At 43.3% G+C, this 24,345-nt stretch overlaps 1 protein-coding gene across 2 annotated transcripts in view; it reads left to right on the top strand.

Moving 5' to 3' along the window:
- Nucleotides 1–14,694: 14,694 nt before the first annotated feature.
- The window catches only part of LOC147882614 (diaminopimelate epimerase family protein), a 74,467-nt gene continuing 64,816 nt past the window's right edge, over nucleotides 14,695–24,345 (top strand). For both annotated transcript variants that reach the window (XM_087400664.1, XM_087400663.1), the window contains exon 1: nucleotides 14,695–15,205. In XM_087400664.1, coding sequence (XP_087256790.1) covers nucleotides 15,008–15,205 — 198 coding nt within the window. In that variant the 5' untranslated portion in view covers nucleotides 14,695–15,007. The remainder of the gene's footprint in view (nucleotides 15,206–24,345) is intronic.

Genomic DNA, 24,345 nt, shown 5'->3' with positions numbered 1-24,345 from the left:
TCAATGCAACTCCTTCAACGCAGCAATGATCACGGGCGATAAGCCACGCTCCAAAAGCCTTCAACGAGCACCACTGCAATCGCCTGCATAAGTGAAGTTGATGCAACGCTTCAAAAGATCTACCAGCCTGTCCGTCGACCTCCCTGCACTAAGCAATGCATAAACTCATGAGGTCAGCATGTAATTATGCAAAATGTGAAGAAAATGCAGAAAAATCAATGGATGGATAGATTACATGTCTTCACGAAGATTGAAGCTTTATCACTAGACAACATTTTATATTACTTGTAAAGCTTTATTGGCTAATTTTTTTACATTTGTACAAATATTTAAGCCTTGTAAAGCCTTCTAGGCTATTTCCCACATTTATTGCTCTAAGCCTCATCGTTGCCTCCATGGGTAATCTAATCCATCTGCTAAAGGAGCAGGACAAACCAATGTCCCACTATGCCCATCCGTTCCTTGATCATACATCCATCCTGGTCCTTGATCTCCGGGTGCCAAATGAGAGGATGATACTCAAACTCCTCTATGCAACAGTGCTGAGCATGGATGAGGCCCCCTGATAATCTCTACCAGACCCTATGGAGGCTCCTCATCGTGGGGGAACCCTTCCCCCTCAGGGGGGCCTCTGAAAAGATCCATATGTGTGAATTGGTACATGAGTTGCTTATGAGTTGTGTAGTCAAAATATTAAGACAAGGGTGTGGCTCACATAGCAAGAAAGTAGTGGATATATTGCTTGTACCTTGTATCTTCTCACTTGCTTGATAAGAAAGATGCAAGATTAGCTATTTCTCTATGGACGTAGCCCACACTGGGTGAACCACATATATCAGTGTCTCTTTGTCTCTTCCATTCTATGCACTTTTTGTATTGTGTATTTTACACATTTTGCTTCTCGCATTGTTGCTCTGTTATCACGTTGCTCCTAACAGTAGTTTGATATGATAGTCTCGAATCATACTCTCCATCTCTTGGTGTGAAGATAGTGGGAGAGAGGGAAGGAGTCTCACTTGCAGCTTTCTCACATACACAATGGGGGAATACACACGAAGGTGGAGGCTGAAAAGAGTTTTCCTCTTCGTTGTGAAAGCCAAAAGAACTCTAGTACAAAAAAATAGAAGAACCCTATATGTGGGTATCAAACCAAACTCAACTAACTAAGGTGGCATACTAACTGAGCCACGAGCTAGAGTACATAAGGATAGCTGTCATCCATCTATTATTCATGGGCAGTGTACCAACCGCATCTGCAGCTAACAAGTCGGTGACATAAATGCACAATGGTCACCCTGGCATATCACGAGTGGAGCTCGACATCTCAACACTCCCCCTCAAGCAGAATCCCAATTCATGCACACCAAGCAGGTCTCTGAACTTGCGCAGCTTCTCTGGACCCAATGCCTTCATGAATATGTCACCTACCTGATCCTCTGTGCTGACATAAACTAGATCAATAAGACCTAGTAAAACCTTCTCCCGCACATAGTGATAATGCACCTCAATGTGCTTTGTTTTAGCATGATAGATTGGGTTATTTGCCAAGTGTATACTACTCATGTTGTCACAATAAATGACAACTGGCCCACATCTGTAGACTTATGCATATCATAAAGTAGCTTATGCAACCAAGCTACCTCACATGCAGCCATTGCTGCACCCCTGTACTCAGCCTCTGTGCTCGACAAGGCAGCTGTAGGCTGTTTCTTGCTGCTCCAAGTGACTGCAGCACTCCCAAAAGAGAACACATATCCATTGGTAGATCATCTATCAGAAATACTACCAACCCAATCACCATCAGTGTATCCATGCAACTGTATCTAAACCCCAGCCTCATAAAATAGTCCATACTGCAATGTGGACTTCACATACCTGAGTATGTGTCTAGCTGTATCCAAATGCGGTTTCCTTGGAGCCTGCATAAACTGACTTACCAATCCAACAGCATATCTCAAATCTGGCCTGGTAATAGTCATATAAATCAAACTTCCTACTATGCATCTGTACATAGTAGGGTCTTCCAAAAGCTCACCTGCATCTGCGCTCAGCTTCACATTCTACTCCAAAGGAACTAAAATAGGCTTATAGCTTGTCATCCCATATTTGGACAGCATGTCCAATCCATACTGCCTCTGCAAGAGCCGTATCCCACTTGGTGATCTAATCACCTCAATGCCCAAGAAATAACGCAGCTCTCCCAAATCCTTCATCTCGAACTTCTACTTCAATAGTATTTTCACATTAAGGATATCTTCATCACTATCACCTGTGATGATCAAATCATCAACATAAATGACAAGCAGCATAATAGCTTTCTCTGTTTTTCTCACATAAAGTGAAATCTGCCTTGGAAATCTGAAAGCCAATAGTGACAAGATATTGTCCTATCTTGTCAGACCATGCTCTAGGTGCTTGCTTCAAGCCATACAAGGCTTTCTTCAACCTACAAGCAAACTCAAGATGAACAGCATGAACATAACCTGGTGGTTGCTCCATAAAGACCTCTTCTTGCAAGTCACCATGCAAGAAGGCATTCTTTACATCAATCTGATGTAAAGACCATCCCTTTGATGCAGCCATAGCAATGACTACTCTTACAGTTGCCATCCTTGCAACCAGACTGAATGTTTCTTCATAATCAATGCCATATGTCTGTGCATACCCCTTAACAACTAATCTTGCCTTGTATCTGTTCACAGAACCATTTGCATTGTGCTTCACCTTATAAACCCACTTGCAGCCAATTGCATTCTTGTCTTTAGGCAAAGGCACCAATTCCCATGTAGCATTTGCTTCCAAGGCATCCATTTCTTCAACCATGGCTTTCTCCCATTTTTCTTTTCCCATGGCTTGCTCAAAAGAAGTGGGTTCTAGTTCCTGTATCACTTTGACCATATAGGCATAGTGAATGGCTATAAATCCATCATATTTCAGCCTATCCACAGGATACTTGACTCTAGTAGACCTGTGCAAAATAGGCTCACTTCCAGGTGCTCTCAAAACATCCCTAGTCTTCCTTACTCCAGGTGTAACAATAGAAGGAATACCCAACTCATCATCAATGCTCTGTTCTGAGCTACTGGATTCACCATCCACATAAGAGTGACCTGCATTCACATCAAACATGGGCTGATCTACCTTCTCTTTTCCTTTTCCTGATACCTGCATACCACTATCTGCATTGCTTTGAGGAGATCCTCTTGATCTCAATCTGCCTATCCATGACGAAGTATGTGAACCGCTGCTAGAGGACAATGAAGGTCCACTAATATTTTGTGACTGCTGCTGTGAATTCTGTGCAGCATTACCATTTTGTGCATCTACATCATCAATCACATTTACTGGTTTATACCAGTTGCTCATCTCATAAAAAACAACATCTCTACTCACTGTAAACTTATGAGTAGAAGGGTTATAGCATCTATACCCTTTCTGTTGTAGAGAATAACCAATAAAGATGCACTTCTCAGCTTTTGGATCCAACTTGGACCTCAACTCATCTGGCACATGAACATAGGCAATGCAACCAAAATTTTCAAATGAGAAATATCTGGTTTCCTACCAGTATACATCTCCTCTGGCGTCATGCCGTCTATTGCTGCAGTGGGAGTCCTGTTCATTATGTAAACTGCTGTAGCAACTGCTTCAGCCCAATAATAGTCTGGTAGGTCTTTTTCATTTAGCATGGCCCGAGATACCTCTCCAATATGCCTGTTTTTCCTTTTTGCAAGTCCATTTTGCTGTGGGGTATGACTACATGAATATTGCTGCTTTATGCCATGCTCCTGCAGGAACCTTGCAAACTCATTTGAGAGGTACTCTCCCCCTCCGTCTGACCTTAGGCATTTTATTTGCAGACCTGTTTCTTTTTCAACCATAGCTTTAAAAGCTTTGAAATGCCCAAACACTTCACTTTTCTTTTTCATAAAATGCACCCAAACTTTTCTGCTGTAGTCATCAATAAAAGTGACAAAATAATGACAGCCTCCAATAGATGCAGCTTTAGTAGTCCACACATCAGAGTGGATTAATTCCAATGGCTTCTTACTCTCTTGAATATGTTTAGGAAATGGTTTCCTTGCCTATTTTCCAAATTGACAGGCTTCACATACCTTATGCATTTCTGCAACCTTGAATTTAGGCAATCTTGCAACAATATTTTGGGCCTGCATTGATTTAAGCCGTTGTACATTAACATGACCAATGCGTTTATGCTAGATATCAATATCTGCAACTACACCGGTCCCGTGTGCAAACATTGCTACACTCAATTCAGGCATGTCTGCATCCAACATAAACATCCTGCCCTTCTTCTTTCCTTTTGCTATCAAGCGACCGTTATTTTTCATATCCTCAACAAAGCATCCATGAGGATTAAATCTGACCTACAAGCCCTGCTCAACCATTTGACCAACAGAAACCAGGTTCTTGGTCATGTTCAGGACATGAAATACATCAGACAGGTATTTCTTTTTTCCATCTTGCATAGACAAAGGAATTTTACCAATCTACACAATAGGATGTGCAGTATCATCACCAGTCTCCACAAATCGTGGTCTTTCCATTTTCCTTGCATCCTGCATCCATTCTGCATGACCTGTCATGTGGTTTGACGCACCTGAGTTAACATACCACACATCATTTCTTTTTTCTGCACTTATCACAGAATTGGTCATGTGCTGCACCATAAATAGATGCTTATTTCTGTCATCACACTATCTACTAGAAGATGCATAATTGCCTTGCTGTAATTTTCCATTTATAATTTCATTCTGCTTTTTGTAGCAGTCTTTAGCCATATGACCCATTTTACCACAGTAGTAGCATTCAACATTGCTATTTGCATTTTGGCCTCTCTGCCATCCACCACGACCTCTTTGGCTCCCCCTGCCTCTAGAGTTACCACGTCCTCCTCCAAAGGACTGGTTTTCTTGAGTTTGCTGCATATTCTGATTTCTACCACGGCCTCCAGATCGGCCTCCTCTACCTCTGCCTCTACCTCTTCCAGAATTTGAGTAGAAGACAGTTTCTTTTGAAGTTCCTCCTGAAGAAGATGCACCACCATTTCTCTGCTCTTTAGAAATTAGAAGAGCAAACAACTCCTCAAAATTAGGAAATTTTTCACGGACGGCAATCGATGTCCGAAACTGTGCATAATCCTTTCCTAGACCATTCAAGGTCACAGAAACTAGATCATCATCTTCCACTGGCGACCCAATGGAAGCAAGTGCATCTGCAATTTTCTTCACCTTCATGTGGTAGTCATTGATGCTCATATTTTCTCTTTGCACATTGTGCAACTCCTGCTTGAGCTGCATTTTCCTGGCTTGCGTATTTGTGTTGTACATTTTTGCCAAAGTATCCCATGCCTCCTTTGGCGTACTTGCATCTTGAATATGCACAATCATAGAATCTGAAATACTGATAGACAGCCAGTACATAACTTTTATGGCTCTCTCATGCCATCCTTTAAATGCCTGCATTTCCTGTTGATTGGGAACATTAGGAAGAACTGGTTCTTCTTCATTTCCTGTAATGAACTCCCAATAGCCTTTTCCCATAAGGAAATTCGTCTTCTAAATTTCCATGCTTGGAAGTTGTTCTTGTCAAGCTTTTCAGTGATAATCTGTGAAAGAGAATTAGACGCCATTATAGAACACTGCAAAATATTCTGTCACTGCAAAAAACACAGCTTCTGCCTCACACATGCAAATCTCCAAAATTGATGAAAGTGGTATTTGACCACACAGTCACTTCCTAGTGATGATTTTGCATGAACAAGCAATAAGGATGATTCTGTAACTCCCAATATCTTTGCACACAGGCATACGATGCAATTTTTGCGGTAAATTTTCACAGACCTGCAGAGCAGTGGTCGCATAGCAAAAACAGGGCTTTTTTTGAGTGCCTGCGAAGAACTTCCGCCTTCAAAACGGGCCCTGAAATGGCCTCGAATCAAAAAAATAAAGTCACCCTGGGCTTTGCCCTCACCTGCAGCATATATTGCCCTCTCGCCACACTATGAAGGGCATCTCAATCTGAGACAATGCACTCTTGCACTTCCCGGCTGTGCTACCTGCAGAGATTTGCTCCCAAACTCGAAAAAGGAAAGCAACACTGGTCCTCTTATCGGGACACTGCGAAGTTGGTTTGCTTTCTTGAGCTCCTTACCACGAACCAGGCTCTGATACCATGTGAAGATAGTGGGAGAGAGGGAAGGAGTCTCACTTGCGGCTTTCTCACATACACATTGGGGGAATACACACGAAGGTGGAGCCTGAAAACAGTTTTCCTCTTCTTAGTTGTAGAACTCTAGTACAAAAAAATAGAAGAACCCTATATGTGGGTCTCAAACCAAACTTAGCTAACTAAGGTGGCATACTAATTGAGCCACGAACTAGAGTACATAAGGATAGCTGTCATCCAGCTATTATTCATGGGCGGTGTACCAACCGCATCTGTAGCTAACAAGTCGGTGACATAAATGCACAACGGTCACCCTGGCATATCACGAGTGGAGTTCGATATCTCAACACTTGGTGCATCATAGTCTTCTACTCTAGTACCTGCTTGTTTGTTGCGATAGAGCATTCTATGTACTGAGCACTGAATATATTCTCTTTTCTCTTCTGTCGAGTAGTAAACTTACTTAGTTGTTGAAGGGCTACAGTAGCCTCTGCTACTGACACTCCTATCTCATATTCTAAAGAAATGATCTTTACTGTCAAGGTCAGATTACCCTCACTTGCTTGAGTTTTCTCACTCTTCTGTGCTATAAAAATTTCTTGAATTTCAAGTAGTGGCTCTTGAATTGGCACATCCAGCAAATTACCATCTTCTATCGTAACTATTTGCATTGGGAATTCCCTTCGTTGCACTTGTCATCTAAGTCATACTTAAAATCCTAACAGACACTATGGGCAACCTTTTTGGAGAAGGTCCAGCTGACTCCACCACATTCTCCTTGTCCTATGTAGCCTTAGTTGTCTAATTACAAAGGCTTTTCCTGGAGGAAAAAAACACTTTGCATTTTGCCATATTCACAAGACACTGCTGTCTTTGCTAGATTTGTAAACTAGATGTTGTGTTGCCAATTGCCTCTTCTTCTACATGATCCTCATTAGATGAAAATTTGATAGCTCCTTGCATCTTCAGTTAATAGATATTGAAGGTGATAGCTTGCACAATGAAAAGAGAGGAGAGCACATGCAAGGATTGAATAATCAAACACTTCAAGTATCACACAAATGGAAGTGAGTGATGTGACAGCTCCATATGTGTGGCATGTCAATCATGAAAGTCAGGTGACTCCCACCGTATTTTTATAGGTTCTATCAATCTAATAGCCATGCCCAACTTTCTGATAAAATGGGGAAACTCGACAAAGGGCTTAAGTTGGGAACCATTTATTGATTCCTCTAGCACATTTTCGTATAGATCTGCAATCTTGAAGGTGCCCTAACCAAGATTCTCAAGAATTCAAAATGGTTCAACAAATTGGAATTTCAACTTTTTCAAGAAAATTGCCCAATTTAGAATTATAAATCAAAACCAAATCTCCTTTGTGAAAGATTCTGAACTTAATGTTTTGGTCTAACCATGCCTTTTGCCTTGCATAGATGATGTACGTCATACATCTGCTCTCAACCCAATCTTCTTCCAATTGTAACAACAACTAGTTTTTTCAGGCTGAGTCTTTTTGCCAAAATCCAGAGATTGGATGTAATAAACTCCATTGGAACCACCCCTTCCAATCCATAGACCAAATTTAAATAGTGCCATTCTTGTATTGACTTTGTGAGCTATCTTTAACGCCTAGAGCACCGAATCTAGCTTCATATCCCAATCTTTCCTATTTTTTAGATATAGTTACCTTTAAGTGTGCTTCATGGTCTTGTTACTACTCTCTGCTTGCCCATTTCCCTCGAGATGATAGGTAGTTGATATTTTATGAGAAATCATATGAACTGTTGTCAGTTTTTCAAAAAATCACCTCCCTGATTTGACATTAACTCAATTGGACATCCAAATCATGTCTTTATGATTCTATAAATGAATTTGGTGGTTCTATCTATTGTGTTGTATGTGAATGCCTCCTTTGACCCATTTTATGTAGTAGTCTGTAGCCACAAGGATGTATTTGTTTCCTATGTACATGTTGCCAGTTTGAATAGGCCAAGGAAATTAGGTTTCCATGTTTGTAATGGTTCCAATGAGAGTGCAAGATTTTGGGGCAATTGATCAACATTCATCAAGTGTCCATCCTGCTGACAATATCAACACTCTTTAGCTAACGCATGGGCATTCTTAACTATTATCAACCACCACAAGCCTACTTGGAACTTTTTTTTGAGACAATTTCTTTGAAAAAATGTCCTATAGAAATTCCTTGATGTGCTTCATGGAGTACTACATGCTGTTCATGATCCGACACACACCATCGGATTACTTGATCAATATCGCACCTGTACAGGACTCCTGCTATCACCATAAATGGTTTGCCTTTTAGTGCTAATATTTCTCTTTGATATGTTGTCATCTTTACGAGGAATACTCCATCTATTAAAAAGTGTAGTAGCTCATCACACAAATCAATCCCTTGGATAGGCTCAACCCAAAACAACATAGCATCTAGTAAATCATCAGGAATGCCATCCATTAGAGTTTTTCCAGATTCTCACCTGCTGAGGTAGTCCATAACCAAATGCTTCTTCCTAGGTTATGGATTACATTGTATTCAAAATCTTGAAAAGTATCCAGTGTGCTAGTCTTCCCATGGTCTATGGCTTGTTCACTTGATAGATCAGAGCTTGGTGACCAACATGAAACAATATCTTATATCCTAAGAGATAATGTTAGAATTTTAGAATATAATATATCATCCTAAGACATTCTCGTTCTACCATTGAGTAGTTTCTTTGTATAGGTAATAGCATCAAGCTAGCATAATAAATTGGTTGAAACCATCCTTCTTTCTTATTTGCATCAATACCACTCATTTTGCCATTGAGTAGTTTCTTTCTACAAGTAATAGCATCCAGGTAGCATAATAAATCAGTTAAAACCATCCTTCTTTCTTATTTGCATCAATACGACACCGATAAAAATGTTAAATGTATCCACAAAGACATGGAATTCCAATTTTCAGTCCTGCAAAAACAAGATGGGTGCTACCACAAGCAAATAGTTTTGTAAGTTGAATGCCCTGGTCTTGCTTTTGGATGCTCATGACAATTCCAATGTTATAATGGCATTGGCCTATGGAGTTGGCTATGGCTGATGTGGCTGGTCTTCCTGATTGTTATCAAACTAACAGCCTCTCTCTAGTTGGTGCTTCACCCATGGCAGACAATCTTATTCGGGCATATGTCTGCCTTTTCCCATGCAATAATCATATTCCTTGGAGTTTTTGCCCCATCCACTTCTACCTTGTTTCCAATTTCTTTGGTGGTTCTAATCTTATTGCTGATTCTAATTTCTTTGGTGGTGGTGTTGCACATTCTCTACTATGCTTGCCCCTAAAGGGACTTGGTTGGCTCCTATCGCTAGAGTCCACTGCACCTATTGAGATTGATTCATACATGCATTAGGATTGTATTGGCACACTTAGCTTGGGTGATTCTTTTTTGCAAATCCCACATTGCATCTCAAACTTTGCAATTTTTGTTGCACGAGCTTCTCAACCTCAAATGATGTGCAAACATTTTTTACTTCTATTTCTCCTTTTCCCCTTCTTAGTCTCTTTCTTGGACTTCTTTGCTATTTCTTCTTGTTCTTCCTTCTCTTCCTTTTATCATCATTGTCTAAATCACAGTCAAATGTATCATTGCTAGAATTGGACCTGGTGTTGGATTCACTCTTTGTCCTTAAGACTGGTGTTGGAATCGTCGTCCAAATATATTCTTCATTAAGCTCTTTTGGCTGATTTTATCAGGAATGGAACCCATTCGCCCCTAGTGGAAGGTTTATGCCACCAACAACACTTTTGATCTCAGGTTTTATCCCCTTGCAAAAGTACTCCACCAACGTCTCATTGGTCGGTCTTTTCACTGCATCCAATCTTGCATTCAAATTTTGGAACTGTTGTGAGTCTTTGATTGATAGTGTCTTCCACCTCAGCTCCCACAGCTTCTTTTGGACATCATTGGGAGTCTTCTCCTTCATGAAGAATGCCAAGAACAATTTCTTCAACTCAACATAATAATGGAAATGCTCAACACCGTATGGGATGAACCAAATCATTGCCTTACCAAGACAAGTGTTCGTACAAATTGTTGCAGCTTTTGTGAATCTCCAAAAAAGGTGAGCATCTGGATTGCCCTTATCTTTACCCCAAAATTTGGTGAACTTACACTTCAAGCTCACTATGCGTGGATGTACCACCATGACTGGTGGTGTTCAGGGTGTAGTTTGTGGCCGTGTCCGATTCGGTATTAGTTGTGGTGTCAGATTCAAAGTTTGTTCAAGCTCACTACATGTGGATGAACTACCATGATTGGTGGTGTTCCTAGTGTAGTTTGGATCAGTGTCTGATTCGGTATTAGTTGTGGTATCGAATTCGAAGTTTGTTCCAGCATTAGATGTGGCATTGGTTCTACCATCGGATTTGGTTCTTCATTTGGTGAATGCCTCAGGTTGTGCATTGGACCTCTCTAGCTCTTGGAAGATCACTTCTCTCGGGCTATTCAACAAAGTATGATATGCTTCATCATCTTTTGATAGACTTTATAGATCTTTTGGTTCTAATTTAGGGTTGAGGTACGAATGCTTCATTGTTCCCCTTCTCCTACTTCATCGAGTAGATATTCTTTCTTCCCCACCCATCTAGATTGGAGAGGGTCAAAGTATAGTCTACGATTGGCCTACAACTAGGCCAAGGTAGCAGTTTTAACAAATGCTTTGAAACCTGTATCCGCTACCAATTTGGCTCCCTTTTGGCTCCCAGACTTGTTGTAGATCTTTCGTGTCTAGCATTTGGGGTTGCCATTTCAATTACTACTTCCACCATTGGTGGCCCTTCCAATTAGAGTCTAGTATCTACCAAGACTATTCAACACCTCGTTCAACATCACTCAGCTATACTGGAGATGCTCTAGTCTGAGCTGTGCTTGAAGTCTTGTGCTGTTGGCTCGGCCACCTTGGACATTAAAAAAAGGGAAAAATCCATGTTCTTTCAAATGTACCCATCTTTTTGCTCCCTCTTAGTCTAAAAACATTATTGTTGGTTTTGAATCATCATTTTTCGATGCAACCCCCCCCCCATTCTTCAGTAACTTCCTTGGTCTCTAAACTTATTAGAGCCCTCAAACCCATAGGATTTCAGTGTTAAGGGAGATAAGATATTGTCTTTCTTAGTTTAAAAATAAGATGGTGGTTTTACCACACTGTTCAAAGTGTTAAAAGCCTGTTAAAAGTACAGATCGAGCTCTCCTACTACTGACATGAGTGCCTAAATGGATGTTGATCCTAAAATAATGACACCGCTAATCTAAGGTGGATAAAATCTAAGTGCCCACATGAGGAAGAGCTAAAGTACGTGGCATAGATTCAAGTTCCATTAGGTCACAAGATTGAGACTTGTACTCATAAAGAGACTTGGGAGCTTGCATTATGTTGCTACATGAAAATGACCTTCCTTTTATCGGAGTGGAGTACATACTTGCATTGCTTGCTCACATGTGGGATAAATCCTTGATGTCATGTGGCAGCATGCTCTTGCTTCATCACATGTACTCATACCTTGCCTCTATTCTTGTGGATATGGCACCATAGCTCTCAACCCCTCCCCTTGGTGCCATGATGTATTGGCGACATCAAGATGGCAAGATGTAAGCTACAAAGAAATGTCCATCACCTCCCCTTAGTGCATACTTGCTAATTAAGATGGTAAAGTGCAGTGAACTCAAACAATAGTTTTGATCATGTTGGGCTTCATGAGACCTCTCTTTGTCATGGACACTGATGCTAGTGGGTAGGGTTTTGGGGCTTTACTCATGCAAGACAACCATCCAATTGTGTTCGAGTCACATAAATTGAAACCAGTGGAGATCAACTATTCCACGTATGACAAAAAATTAGCCCGTGTGACTCATGTCCTTAACTCTAGAAGCACTATCTGATGGGTTCCAAGTTACTCATTAAGACCGATCACCAGAGTCTTCGACTTTTCCTTACTCAACCGGTGATCATGGATCATCATAGTAACTTTTCAACCACACTCTTTGACAATCTTGGTACGAAGTTAGACTTCTCCATCGCTTTTCATCCCGATTCTAATGGTCAAACCGAGGTCACACAAAATACTTAGTTGTGACATGTTGCGTGCTTACATGTCTAGTCAGCCAAGCAAATGGGACAAATATTTACATGTTTTACAATTTTCCTACAACAATATTAAGCACTCTGCTACTACAGGCAAATCTCCATATCAAATTGGCTATGGCAAGGCCATCCTACTTCGTTGACCCATCTTAGGCATCGACTAGAGGCTGCCGATCGATTCATTGAGAATTGCTCTAGCATTTTGACTACTGTCTGTAAGAACATCGAGCACGCTTAGGTTGCCTACACTACATGAGCCAACAAGGGTAGGAAGAGAGCTTTATTCGCTGAAGGGGACCTAGTCATGCTACAAATTAAGAAGCTCCATCTCAAGGGTATTGAGACCCATCCTGAAAATTAAGCTTGCCCCTAAATCCTATGGCCCCTTTAAGATTTTGGAACATATTAATGATAATGCCTATCGGCTAGAATTACCCCCAATTTGGAACCTTCAAAATTATTTTCATGTGCACCTCTCGAGACCTTTCTGTGGAGACCCACAGACTCGATCTGTCATAGAGGATGCACCTTTGCTCCAAGGAGAGACCGAAGTGTTAGAGCCGAAACGTATCATTGATAGACAAATCACTCAAATGAGACGTGGCAATTCCTATTCCGTTTACCTTCTTACATTCAAGAATCACCCCGTTGAGGATGGTAAGTGGGTGTTTTCATGTGCACCTCTTGAGACCTTTCTATGGAGACCCACAGACTCGATCTGTCGTAGAGGATGCACCTTTGCTCCAAGGAGAGACCGAACTGTTAGAGCCGAAACGTATCATTGATAGACAAATCACTCAAATGAGACGTGGCAATTCCTATTCCGTTTACCTTCTTACATTCAAGAATCACCCCGTTGAGGATGGTAAGTGGATGCTCGAGCAATATTTTCACCAGTACCTTGATTTATTGACTACCTTTTCGTCACACAATTGAGGGCGATTGCGATTTCAAGCTAGAGGGAATTATGAGAATCGCTATTATCCTATTAATTTAATCCTTTAGTATTTAATTTAGTGAGATCCAACATTTTTATCGCGCAGCTGATGCATGTGCGTTGGCTATTCATAGTGATGCATGTGTGCTCCTACATAGGTGGAGAGGCGACCACTTGTGATTATAGGCATATAGACCATTGCAAGTTAAATTACATGCTTAGATCCGAGGGTTTGCAGCAAAACTATTGGAGGACACGAGAAAAATGCTGAGTTGTGGATGCTGTGAGCTATTTTACTTGAGGTGAAAGGTGGACTTCAGCAGTTTTTTGCACGTTAAATGGCTGATGCCTCATATTACAGGCTTGATGGAGACTGGGAAGCAATGGCTTTGTGGCACTCAGCATGCTTGTCAGATTATGACTATAAAAGGCTCATGATCGCACCGCCTCCCTGAGCCTTTGATGGTGTAGGGAATCAGAGGAAACCAATGAGACTGGGAGGCAATAGCTCTGCGGCACTCATCATGCTCATTAGATTATGACTATGAAAGGCTCATGATCTCATCGCCTCCCTGAGCCTTTGATGGTGTAGGTGATTAGTGGTGAGCCAGTTTCATTGGTTTCCAACTTGTTTTGACCATAGCATGGTGGCAACTGTCAATAATATGAAAAATCTCGCGACTCCACCCGTTGTTGACGGAGATATACTAATGCAGAGTCAAATGCAAAATCTCAGATTTTGTTAGAGAGTACATGGGGCCAAGTGTCCAAATGAGCCCGCGCCCCGGCCTTGTCAGCTTGAAAAGCATGTCTTCAGTAACGTCTGCAACCTATGGTGTTTAAATGAAACAACGCCCAACTGCACAAGAAGATTTGGTGACTTTGCAGAGGTTGGGCTAGGATGCCAAGTCGGACGAGTTTTTGCAAATCTTTACCATAAGCTGTCTAGACCGAAGGTGTTCACAATAATTCAGCTACTTTCGCATTGGATGGCTGATTGATAGAATGAGTGTCGCCAGGCTCGTCAACCCAACCTAAGCAACCTAAGGGAAAATAGGGGTTAATCATCACATATTCAGATGTTTTCAACTCCCACCACCCATGGTTCTATCTAAGGGCACTATCGCCCTGGACCGATGGGCACAGGGTCCACAGCCATGGTCCACTGATGCACACTCGAATGACCACTAAGCTAGGACACCGCACTTGAGCCTCAAAGATTTGAACCACTTACCCAAGGATTGGAAGCCAAACCACTAGCTAATGTTGACTTGGAAGTTGGAAGTGCCCAATGCTCAAACCACTAGCTAATATTGACTTGGAATTGCGAAGCTCGAAGTTGCATGCTACTCCTGGGCACACATGTGGTTTTGATTGCTTTCCATGAGGAAAGTTTCTTGTTGGATGCAATGGGGCACTCTCGGAGTCATGGGCACATGTTAGAAGCAAATTCCTTCCTACGGGATTTTACTTGCCTGTGTAGTCCGATTGCCTTCCGTCAAGCACCCGACAGCTATCGGTCGGGCATCTGTCAGGCACGTGAAAGCCTTCGGTCGGGCATGTGGCTGCCGGAGTGCTGCGGTTGTCATGATTGAGTAGGAGTCTACCTTTGGTAGCAGTTGACAAGGGGAAAGGAGGTGATCAAGGTTGAGACCTTTTTCGTACACCAAAGGAAAAGTTATAGTTTCCGTTAAGCCCAATACTTTGGGGTTACTGAAGTTTTGTGCATTTGGTGCCCTCTCCTCCATGGCCACCTGCTCTCGCTTCGCTGACTCTCTTCTCAGTCCTGGCTTCTCCGTCCCCTCCTCTCGACTTTCGTCCTCTCGGTTTTACGGGATCCGCATCCCCTTCTTCTTTGGCGGAACCAGGTTAGCTTGCACTGCAGTGCAGGCAGGTCATTCCCAGTCGCTTCTGGCACAGCGTGCTGCCCAAATGAAGGCTAAGGTATCCTCCCTCCCTCCCTCTCTCTCTCTCTCTCACACACACACCCACACACACACACATACTCTCTCTCTCTCTCTCTCTCTCTCTCTCGTCCACCTGCTTGATACCATCCCCTTTGTGCTCTCTAGAAAGATAAAGTTTGCACGACAAACGAGTCTGCTGATATCGGGCCGGACGTTTAAAATTGCTTTGCTTTCAGCAATGTGCCTTTTGGAAAGAGTTCCAATGGGTAATTAAACAATGGGAAAATCATTTAACAAGAGGCTTGCACGCTTCCATTTCAAAAGCTCGGTTTACAACGAAAGCATATATAAATATGTCTACAAATACTACAAAGGGACCTTACAACCTACACCATTGGCGTGAGATCTCAGTCCTCCGCATGCTTGCACTACGTCTTGCTCTCTACCTCTGCAGTGTGTGGTTGATTGAGGTCTTCAATGGCTTTGGGAGGAGCCTACACTTCTCTCACCACCCTCTTTGCTGCTGTGTTATGCTCCTTACAAGAGCTTTACACATGCACGAGTTTTTCCGGATCACTTGTGGAATGCCCTCCCATGGGGGCCTTTATGTCGGGAGAGGCTGAGCCTTCAGCACTTGATGAGGTGGCTGACTGGCCTTCTTCCTCAGGCCAACCTGGCCTGTATATGGCCAACCTTCGTTTGTGGAGGGGGCTGGCTGGTCCTTGTATTGCTGGCCAACCAGTATGTGTCCATGATGGCCACCTGGCTGAACATATCTGGCTGAACATGGTTGCTGGAGGTTATATAAACCTCCCATTCCGTCTGGCACCGTGGCAGTCTCCAAAGGACATTCAGTCCTGCATATGGGCTATAAGCACATCTGTTCTTGATGCCCACGTTGCAGCAACGTGCTGCTCATGTGGCAGCCTTTTCATCGCTCTTTTTCTCTTTATTCCTGCAGGTGTCAATCCTGTTGCACTCCTCATTTGGGGGCTTACCCCACTATTTCACACCAGCTCTTCAGCACTTAGCAGCAGCAGTTGAGATCGAGCTGTTTGGCATGATAAGAAGAAAAGTCTGAGGAGTCAGCTTAGTTGGTGGTGGTAAAAGAGGAACTTTTCTTGGTGGCATCTTCTAGTGCTGTTGAGATTAGGTATAGGACCCCGGTGTTATTGTCTGGATGTCTGACATTGAAAGATGGTCAAAAGAGGAGTCAAAAGCTTTTGTGAGGTGATGGACAGTCATGGGTGCCTGGAGCCATCAAGGTGCTTGGCTGGTGTTGCTGACACAGAAGGGGATCTTTGACAGGACCTGAGGACTCAGGGTCAGATGGAGGCTGTGACTTCAAGTGAGACAACACAGAATCACACATGGAGCTTTGCGGTCTACTGTCTAGGTAATCTGGATTTATGCTTGGGATATTATGTCTCGGGTATGCTGTTTGGTTGCAGATCTAGCCAGATGGAGGACGCGTTGAAAGATACTCCGAGAGCATGGTGCTTGGGGGACTTCAGGCTGTTCACCCATCATGAGAGGGATAGTTGTAGGATACTGGTACTGAAAGTGCCTGAATCGAAGGCGGATTCGTGATTGAAGGTGGTGGTGCCATCAGGTGCTACCTTGGATGGACTTGTGTACGAGATTGGTGCTGATGTGGAACCGGACCTAGCGGAGCAAGAGCCACTCGGTGAAAAACCAGATAAAGACTATGATGACACCAAAGTCTTCCAGAGGGCTACGACCCGGAAGCTATTGGACCATCTTCATCAATAGATTGGAATCGGGCCATCGTGGGTCTTGGAGAGGGGGTGTGGAACATAGGATGCTAGGATGGGTCATGGGTCTACCACATGGGTAGTACATGGGCTGCCATGTGGGCAACAGAGAAAGAGTGGAAGTATTTGGTAGAGGAGATCCGCCAGGGAGGGCAGATCTAGCAAAGGCTGTCCATGCTTGGAGAGGACAAGACTGCACAAAGGAAACCAGCAAGAGATGGCTGCATGGAGAAGCGGATGATGTCAGCATGTATGGAGGTGACACGTGGCTGTAGGGGACTGGCAAGGGCCAGAACAGAGGCATAATCTGTAGGAAGGAAGACAGCAGTTCATGGAGTTTGTGGGTCCTTATGGGCTGGATCAGCCTGGGCCAGTGGCTGGAAACCACGTGGCCAGGCAGGCCAGCAAAGCCCTCCAACTAGAGCCCCAATAGGGCATTTATAGGGCTCCCCATCCAGTCGGCTGGTAGGAGCTTGGCTGGTCGGTTTTTTGGCAGGAGGTTCAGCCCCTGTAAAAGGAGCCACGTGGGGCCGAAAGGAGTAGTAGAGGGATTCTCTTGGGCTTACATCCAGGAGGTGAAGGAGACATCCAGAGGGCTGCAAACTTAGCTCAAGGCCAGCTGCCCACCTAGGCTGACTACCCTGGCAGCAAGGTGGATCATTGGATAGAGAGTCTACATAAGCTCATAGGTGTCATGTGCACGGATTGGTATCCGATGTGTACTGGGTACACAAGACTAGCTTAGGTAGCCAGGGGAGGCTTAGAGCTAGGCAGGCTTGATTCTCGGGTCGAGTGGCAAGTGTACGAACTAGTTAGAGGTCTTTGCTATTTTTGGCGCTTGGGGCCTGAGTCTATATAAGGGGCCCAAAGGTTCAGTTCTTAGAGAGCCGATGGGAGCAAGTATCGTTCCCAGGTGCTAGGTCTGATCTTGGATTGAGTCGCGGACGTGCGCGTGCTTCATAGCGTAGCCCAAGGCCCAGCAGCAGATCCCAAGCTTCACACCGCCACATGGTGGTATGGGACATCAGGCTGGTTAGGATCTGGTTGGGAGTTTGTGCTAGTAGCTCAGCTCGTGGCTTGCAGGGGACATCTCTTGATTCGGGATCGCATCCCGTAGATGTCATGGTTGGGTGGTAAGCAGCCTGCTCAGTTTCCTCACGTTTGGTGTGTTCTTGTGTTTGCTTGCAGATCAGAGGTTTCAGGAGTGTTGGGGTCGTGTTAGTTGGGATCAGAGCCAACTCCTGAGGTAGGAACTTTTGTTGCCAGAATTTTGGACGAATTTTTCTCTAGGTATGCCCTAATTTCGAAATTCGTGTTCATACCTTGCAAGTGTTTGCTGGTTCATCGGTTAAGGGAAGTGGTTTTAGATTAGGGAAAGAAGGTAGAGAGTGAGTGAATTCGATGTTGAACTGAGGCGCTAGATGAGAGAGAGAGTTAGGAGTAACTTGGAGGGGCAGAGAGCGATTGCAGGGGAGCGTGATTGTAGGAGAGAAGTGTTGGTAGGAGAGAAGCGATGGGCTGAGGGGGAGCCTTCGTTGAACCTAGGTATGACAGGCTGAGCAGTGACCATTAGGGCGTCAAGGGTTGGAGCAGTTCGCAGCCAAGTAGGGAGTTGAGGGGTGCACCATAGGTTGGAGCAGGCGGCAGGCAAGGCTGCATGAATTCGGGGGGGGCCTGGATGCTAAAAAAAGCACGACCCCTCCAAGTTAGGACGGGGGAGCTTTCTTAGAGGCTGAGCCCTCTAAAAGCATCGCTCCCCCACTCTAGAGCTCATCGTAGTAGCAGCTCCTCTCCTACGGGCAGATTTGTGTGCAAACCTCTACCCCTCCATTGACCCTTCCCAATTTCCCCCTGTGGTTCTGCCTGCTGCAAACCTCCGTACGGGACGGCAAGGAGCTCGGCTCCTGGATTGATAGCCTCCGCCAGCCCCTTCTCCTTTTGTCCATCTTTCTCCCATCACCTTTGTTTCGTCAGCTTTTCTCTTTGTTCCAGCCTCCCAGTTTCGAGATCACCTGTTACTTCCCTTCTCTCAGCCTACTTTCTTCATCAGATCTGATTGAGTTATGGCTGATTCTGTAGACCCTGAGCTTGCGATGGGAGATCGGGATATGAACTACCATGCAGAGGATGACCAGGGTCTCTATGATGATTTGATTACGAAGATAGCCTTCAGTGAATTCACCACTGCTCTTGATGAAAGTTTGAGCAGGTTAACACGAATCAAACGGGGTTGACACAGCAACTCCAAGGGATGCAGACTACACTCACACTTTTGACTAGCATTGTTCAGGCGCTTATGCATGTGGATGCCATGGCCTCAGTGTTAGGTCTGAATATCACTCCAGATCCTTTTCTCGGAGATCAGAAGTTTCGTACCAAGGAGGTTGTTGACACTTGGTTGCACAAGTGGCAAGTACACTTCCAGTTTCACCCTTACCCGGCTGACAAGAAAATACAGCTTGTAGCAGGGTTTATGTCAGGATAGGCTTTATTGTGGTGGAAGGAACTCCGACCCAAGCCTGCAACATGGATAGAATTCGAAGGGGTCTTCAGGAAGGAGTTTTCGAAGGAGGAGGAAGATTACGATATCGTAGGCAAGCTCAAAGCTCTCGATATGTCCAAGCTGAATTTGATTTTTGAGATTTATCTTCAGAGGTTTCGGGATTTGCAGACCAGAGCTACAAAGATGGATCCAGTGACCTTGTTACGTTTCTTTGTGGATGGTTTGCCTGACTTGTACAAGTTACAGATCAAGAATAACAAGTGTACCACTTTGCAAGAGGCGATGAATTATGCACGCATCTATGATGATATCATGGCCAGCGGTAAGGGAATCACAGTTGCTGACACGGGTGGGAAGAACAAGAGGAAGTTGTTTCAATCTACCACTAGTACTGGGGAGTCGAAGTCTATAGATAACGCCTCCACGAAACATTCGATTTAGGCGAAGAATGGTCGTGCCCGTTTCCTTCGTACATTGAAGTTAAAGAAAGAGGGACGTTGCTTCATATGCGAGGAGCGGGGCCATACAAGGAATGATTGTCCTAAGCAGAAGAACCATATGCAAGCGCCGGGACCAAAGCTTCAGGGACCGAAGCTCCATGCGGGTCCAAGTACCAAAGCTAAGGGAGCTAATCAAGTTTCGATGACAGGTATTTCTGTAAATGTCATTACCTTCCCACTTTCTTGTAATTACACTTTTAATAGTTCATTATTTGGTTCCCATGATCTTTTCCGAGTTTATGGAGAAGTTAGGGACCAAAGAGTTCATATTCTCTTCGACCCTGGCAGCTCTCACAACTTTGTTAATTACAAACTTGTGTAGAAGATGGGGCTATCCATGATACCTAGTGATCACACCTACGAGGTGCAGCTTCCAGCTAGGAAGCAGTTTTGGGATCGCAACATTGAAGCACTTCCTATCCGGATACAAGACTACACAGCTGCTCTTACGTGCTATGTTATGCACTTGGAACATGTGGACTTGTTAATCGGAATAGAGTGGTTTAAAAACCACGATATTTGGATTGGATGAAAGAGCATACCCTTTCTTTTTTGGATAAGGACACCCAATTTTGTATTCAGTGTGATAATATTTCCTCTTCTTAGGGACCTATTGTATTTGCGATGCAGCTTTGGAATATAATAAACACTTCTTATTATGATGTGTATCAGTGTGTTTTGATTCCGCTTTCTTCATTTGTTGTTTCTGTTAATAACAAAAATGATTTAATTGTGTTTAAACACTGTGAATTGAGAATGTTGTTGGATGATTTCATGGATGTATTCCCTACTCAACTGCCGGAAGGTTTACCTCCAAAATGGGCAGTAGACCATTGCATAGATTTAGTACATGGGGCTCAACCTATTAGTGTTCCACCTTATAGGATGAGCCAGCTTGAGGAGGATGAGTTAGCTTCACAGTTATGAAATTATCTAAATATGGGCTATATCTGCCCAAGTAAATCACCTTGGGGAGCACCTGTTCTCTTAAGAAAGAAGAAAGATAATTCGTGCAGAATGTGTATAGATTATAAACGATTGAATAAAGTGACAATTAAGAATCGATACCCTCTTCCTTGTTCCGATGATTTGATAGACCGTTTGGCCGGAGCGAAGTATTTCAGTAAGATTGATTTACGTACGGGTTATCACCAAATCAATATCTATGCTAAACACATAGATAGAACTGCATTCCGAACTAGGTATGGCCACTATGAGTTTCTCGTATTACCTTTTGGTTTGACCAATGCACCTGCTACCTTCCAACAAATGATGAACGATTTGTTCCGAGATTTTTTGGGCAAATTCGTTGTCGTGTTCTTAGATGACATCTTGGTATATAGTCGAACGCAAGAGGATCACATGGGACATCTCCGGATTGTTATTCTAAGATAGCATAAGCTTTATGCCAAGATGAGTAAATGTGACTTCTTTATGAAGGAGATCATTTACTTAGGACACAAGATCTCTTCTGAAAGTATTAGCATTAATCTGGATTGTATCCAAAAGGTTTTAGAATGGCCTATCCCTCAGACTGTGAAACAACTCCGTTCTTTCCTAGGATTCACGGTTTTTCTACGGAAGTCTGTGCGTGATTATTCACACATCGCGGCACCCCTGCCAAACATATTGAAAGGTTATGGACGCAGGTCTACCCAGCTGATCTCTTGGAATGATGCATTGAATAAGGCTTTTGAAACCTTGAAGATAACTATCAAGGAAGCCCCCGTTCTTGCGTTATCCGATCCTACCCGGCCTTATGTTTTAGAAGAGGCTGATGCGAGTGATTTTGCGATTGGGTCAGCTTTATTCCAAGAGGGCAGACGTGTAGCTTTTGAGAGTAAGAAGCTAGACGACACCCAATATCGTTGGCCCATACTAGAAAAAGGAGTGTATGCTCTGAAGGTTTGGAGACACTACTTGTATGGTTTGAAGTTTCTTGTATTGACCGATCATTAGTCAATCAAGTATGTATGTGACGGGTCTGAATTGAGGGGACGAAAGGCTGGATGGACAATTAATGCAAGATTTTGATTTTGAAATACGTTATCGAAAGGGTTCGTTGAATAGTGTAGCGGATGCCTTAAGCCGAGTCAACGAGCCGTGAAGTAGCAATCCATGACCCTTCACATGCGCCACTGAATCCAAACAACAAGCAATCAATTGCGCCTACCCTGTTCGAGACTTCGTGAGCCATCGTAAATCCTATCTAGCCTTACAACGTCACCTCGCTCAGAGTATTGTGCCATCCATGTTCGATGTGTGAATTATCCTGTATCCACTATTAATTCTCTTCCTCGTCATGTTAATACCCAAGATGAACGTGTGCTGCATGGTAAAACCAATGCTGATGTGACCCGCTTCAAATATGAGGCTCTTCCCATGCGAACCGAATGGGAAATGGACTATCAGTCTATTCTTCAGGAAGCCTCTTCCCAGTTGCCCACTTTCCAGATTGAAGATGCCCCTTCTAAATCTATATATATATATATATGTATATGTACATGTACATGTCCATGTGCATATATATATATATATATATGTATATGTATATATATGTATGTGTTGGAATGGTCACCTCCCCATCTGTAAGCCCCCATATGAGGAGAGCATGGGGGAGGGAGACTTAGGGCAGAAGATGCCCAGAGAAGAGAGAGGGAGGGCGCTGCCACATGGGCAGGTGGATTCTGGAGGACATGGATGTGTGTCAGGAGAATGCGACAATGCTGATGTGCGACAATCAGAGTTGCATAGCTATTGCCAAGAATCCAGTGTACCATGCGCGGACCAAACACATCGAAGTTCATTATCATTTTAATTTTTGTCCGAGAGCTCATCATCGACGACGTGATCGAGCTTATCTACTGCCCGACCGCCGACAATTTGTCCGATCTTTTCACGAAGGCACTCCCTCGAGAACAGATGGAGCACCTCATCAAACACATGGGGATTGGCCCACAGTTGTGACATTGAGGGGGGGTGTTAGAGACTCACTGTTCCCACCTGTGAGCCCCCGTTTTGTGGGGACAAGGGGCAGTGAGGGTAAGGTGGGATGGGAAAGAGAGACTCAGCAAACAGCAGAGATTTGGGGGGGGCTCCATGCCTTCCTAGATGCAAAGGACTGGCTGCACAGGGCACCCTTTTATAGGGGCTTGTGGCAGGGCCAGTCGGCCCAACCAGGGCCACCGACCAGGGCCGACCCTGGTCGGTTTTCCAGACTGATCTGGTCGGTCCCCAGTCAGGGAACCGACCCTGCTGGTCGGCCATACCAACAGGCCTGGGCAGTGCCTATAAAAGGCCCACACTTCCCTTCATTTTGGCATCCAGTGCAGGACAGAAAGCCTCTGTTTTAGGCTGTGCTGTGCACTCAGATTTGGCATCTTCTGACAGAGAGAATTCCTTCAGTTTGTCTCAGCACTTGGCTGAGTTTTGTATTGCTCCCCTGGAGCCAGTTTTCTGCCCACCATCCGGTGGATGAATATATTCTCTCTCTGCCTAAGTTTTCTCTGAGTGAGTATTGTATCTGTGATCAGTTATCTGAGTTGAGTGTTGCTAGAGCGGGAGAGATCTTGGCTGGAGGTTAGAGTGATTCTTTCCTTCTGTTTTCTAACACATACATATATATATATATATATATATATATATGTATGTATATATATATGTATATGTATATATATGTATGTATATATATGTATGTATATATATCTACATACATATATATATATATACACATGTATATATATCTACATACATATATATACATATACATATATATATACATATATATATATGTATATATATATATATGACAAGATAGGCTTAAACTCCATTTTGAAGTCTCCTGAAGTAATGGATTCTCTCCCTCATTTTGTGAGAAGAATTTGGAAGCATCCAGTAGTAGCTTGGAAGTATGTAAAAACTTTAGGACAAAAGGCTTTCAACTATGGAGAGATAGGTAAAAGGCTTTCAGAGCATTCAAAATCTTCTATCCTTAAAGAACCTTGTTGTTGTAAAAGTAAGAGATTCCAAAGCTTTATTGATGCTGATTTAGGACATGTAGTCACAACTGATACCTCAATTTTGCCTTCTAGTAACCTAAGAGACCTTTTCATGAAAGGCACAAAATTTCGATTGTACTCTTTTAAAGAGTCTTGCCTTTTAAAAGCTATCGATAAGGGAATCTCAAAGTTTGTTTTGCATTTAGAAGATTGTTTAGGAGTTAAAAATATCTTATCAGAATGGAAAGGGAAGATTTTGAAGAAAGTTGCTTTGAAACTAGAAGAAGTCCCTTCGGTTATTTGCTCAAAGAAAAGTAACCATCTTTCTAAAGAAGATGAAACTCTTCTTCGAAAATTCCATAGGAATTTTGTCATTTCTTATGTGGACAAATGTTCCAATA

This window comes from Dipteris shenzhenensis, chromosome 29, assembly GCF_047967505.1.
Source record: "Dipteris shenzhenensis isolate YYH24624 ecotype China chromosome 29, Dip_SZ_1.0, whole genome shotgun sequence".
Classification (NCBI taxonomy): Eukaryota; Viridiplantae; Streptophyta; class Polypodiopsida; order Gleicheniales; family Dipteridaceae; genus Dipteris; species Dipteris shenzhenensis.
This window is presented reverse-complemented; position numbering and strand designations above follow the sequence as displayed.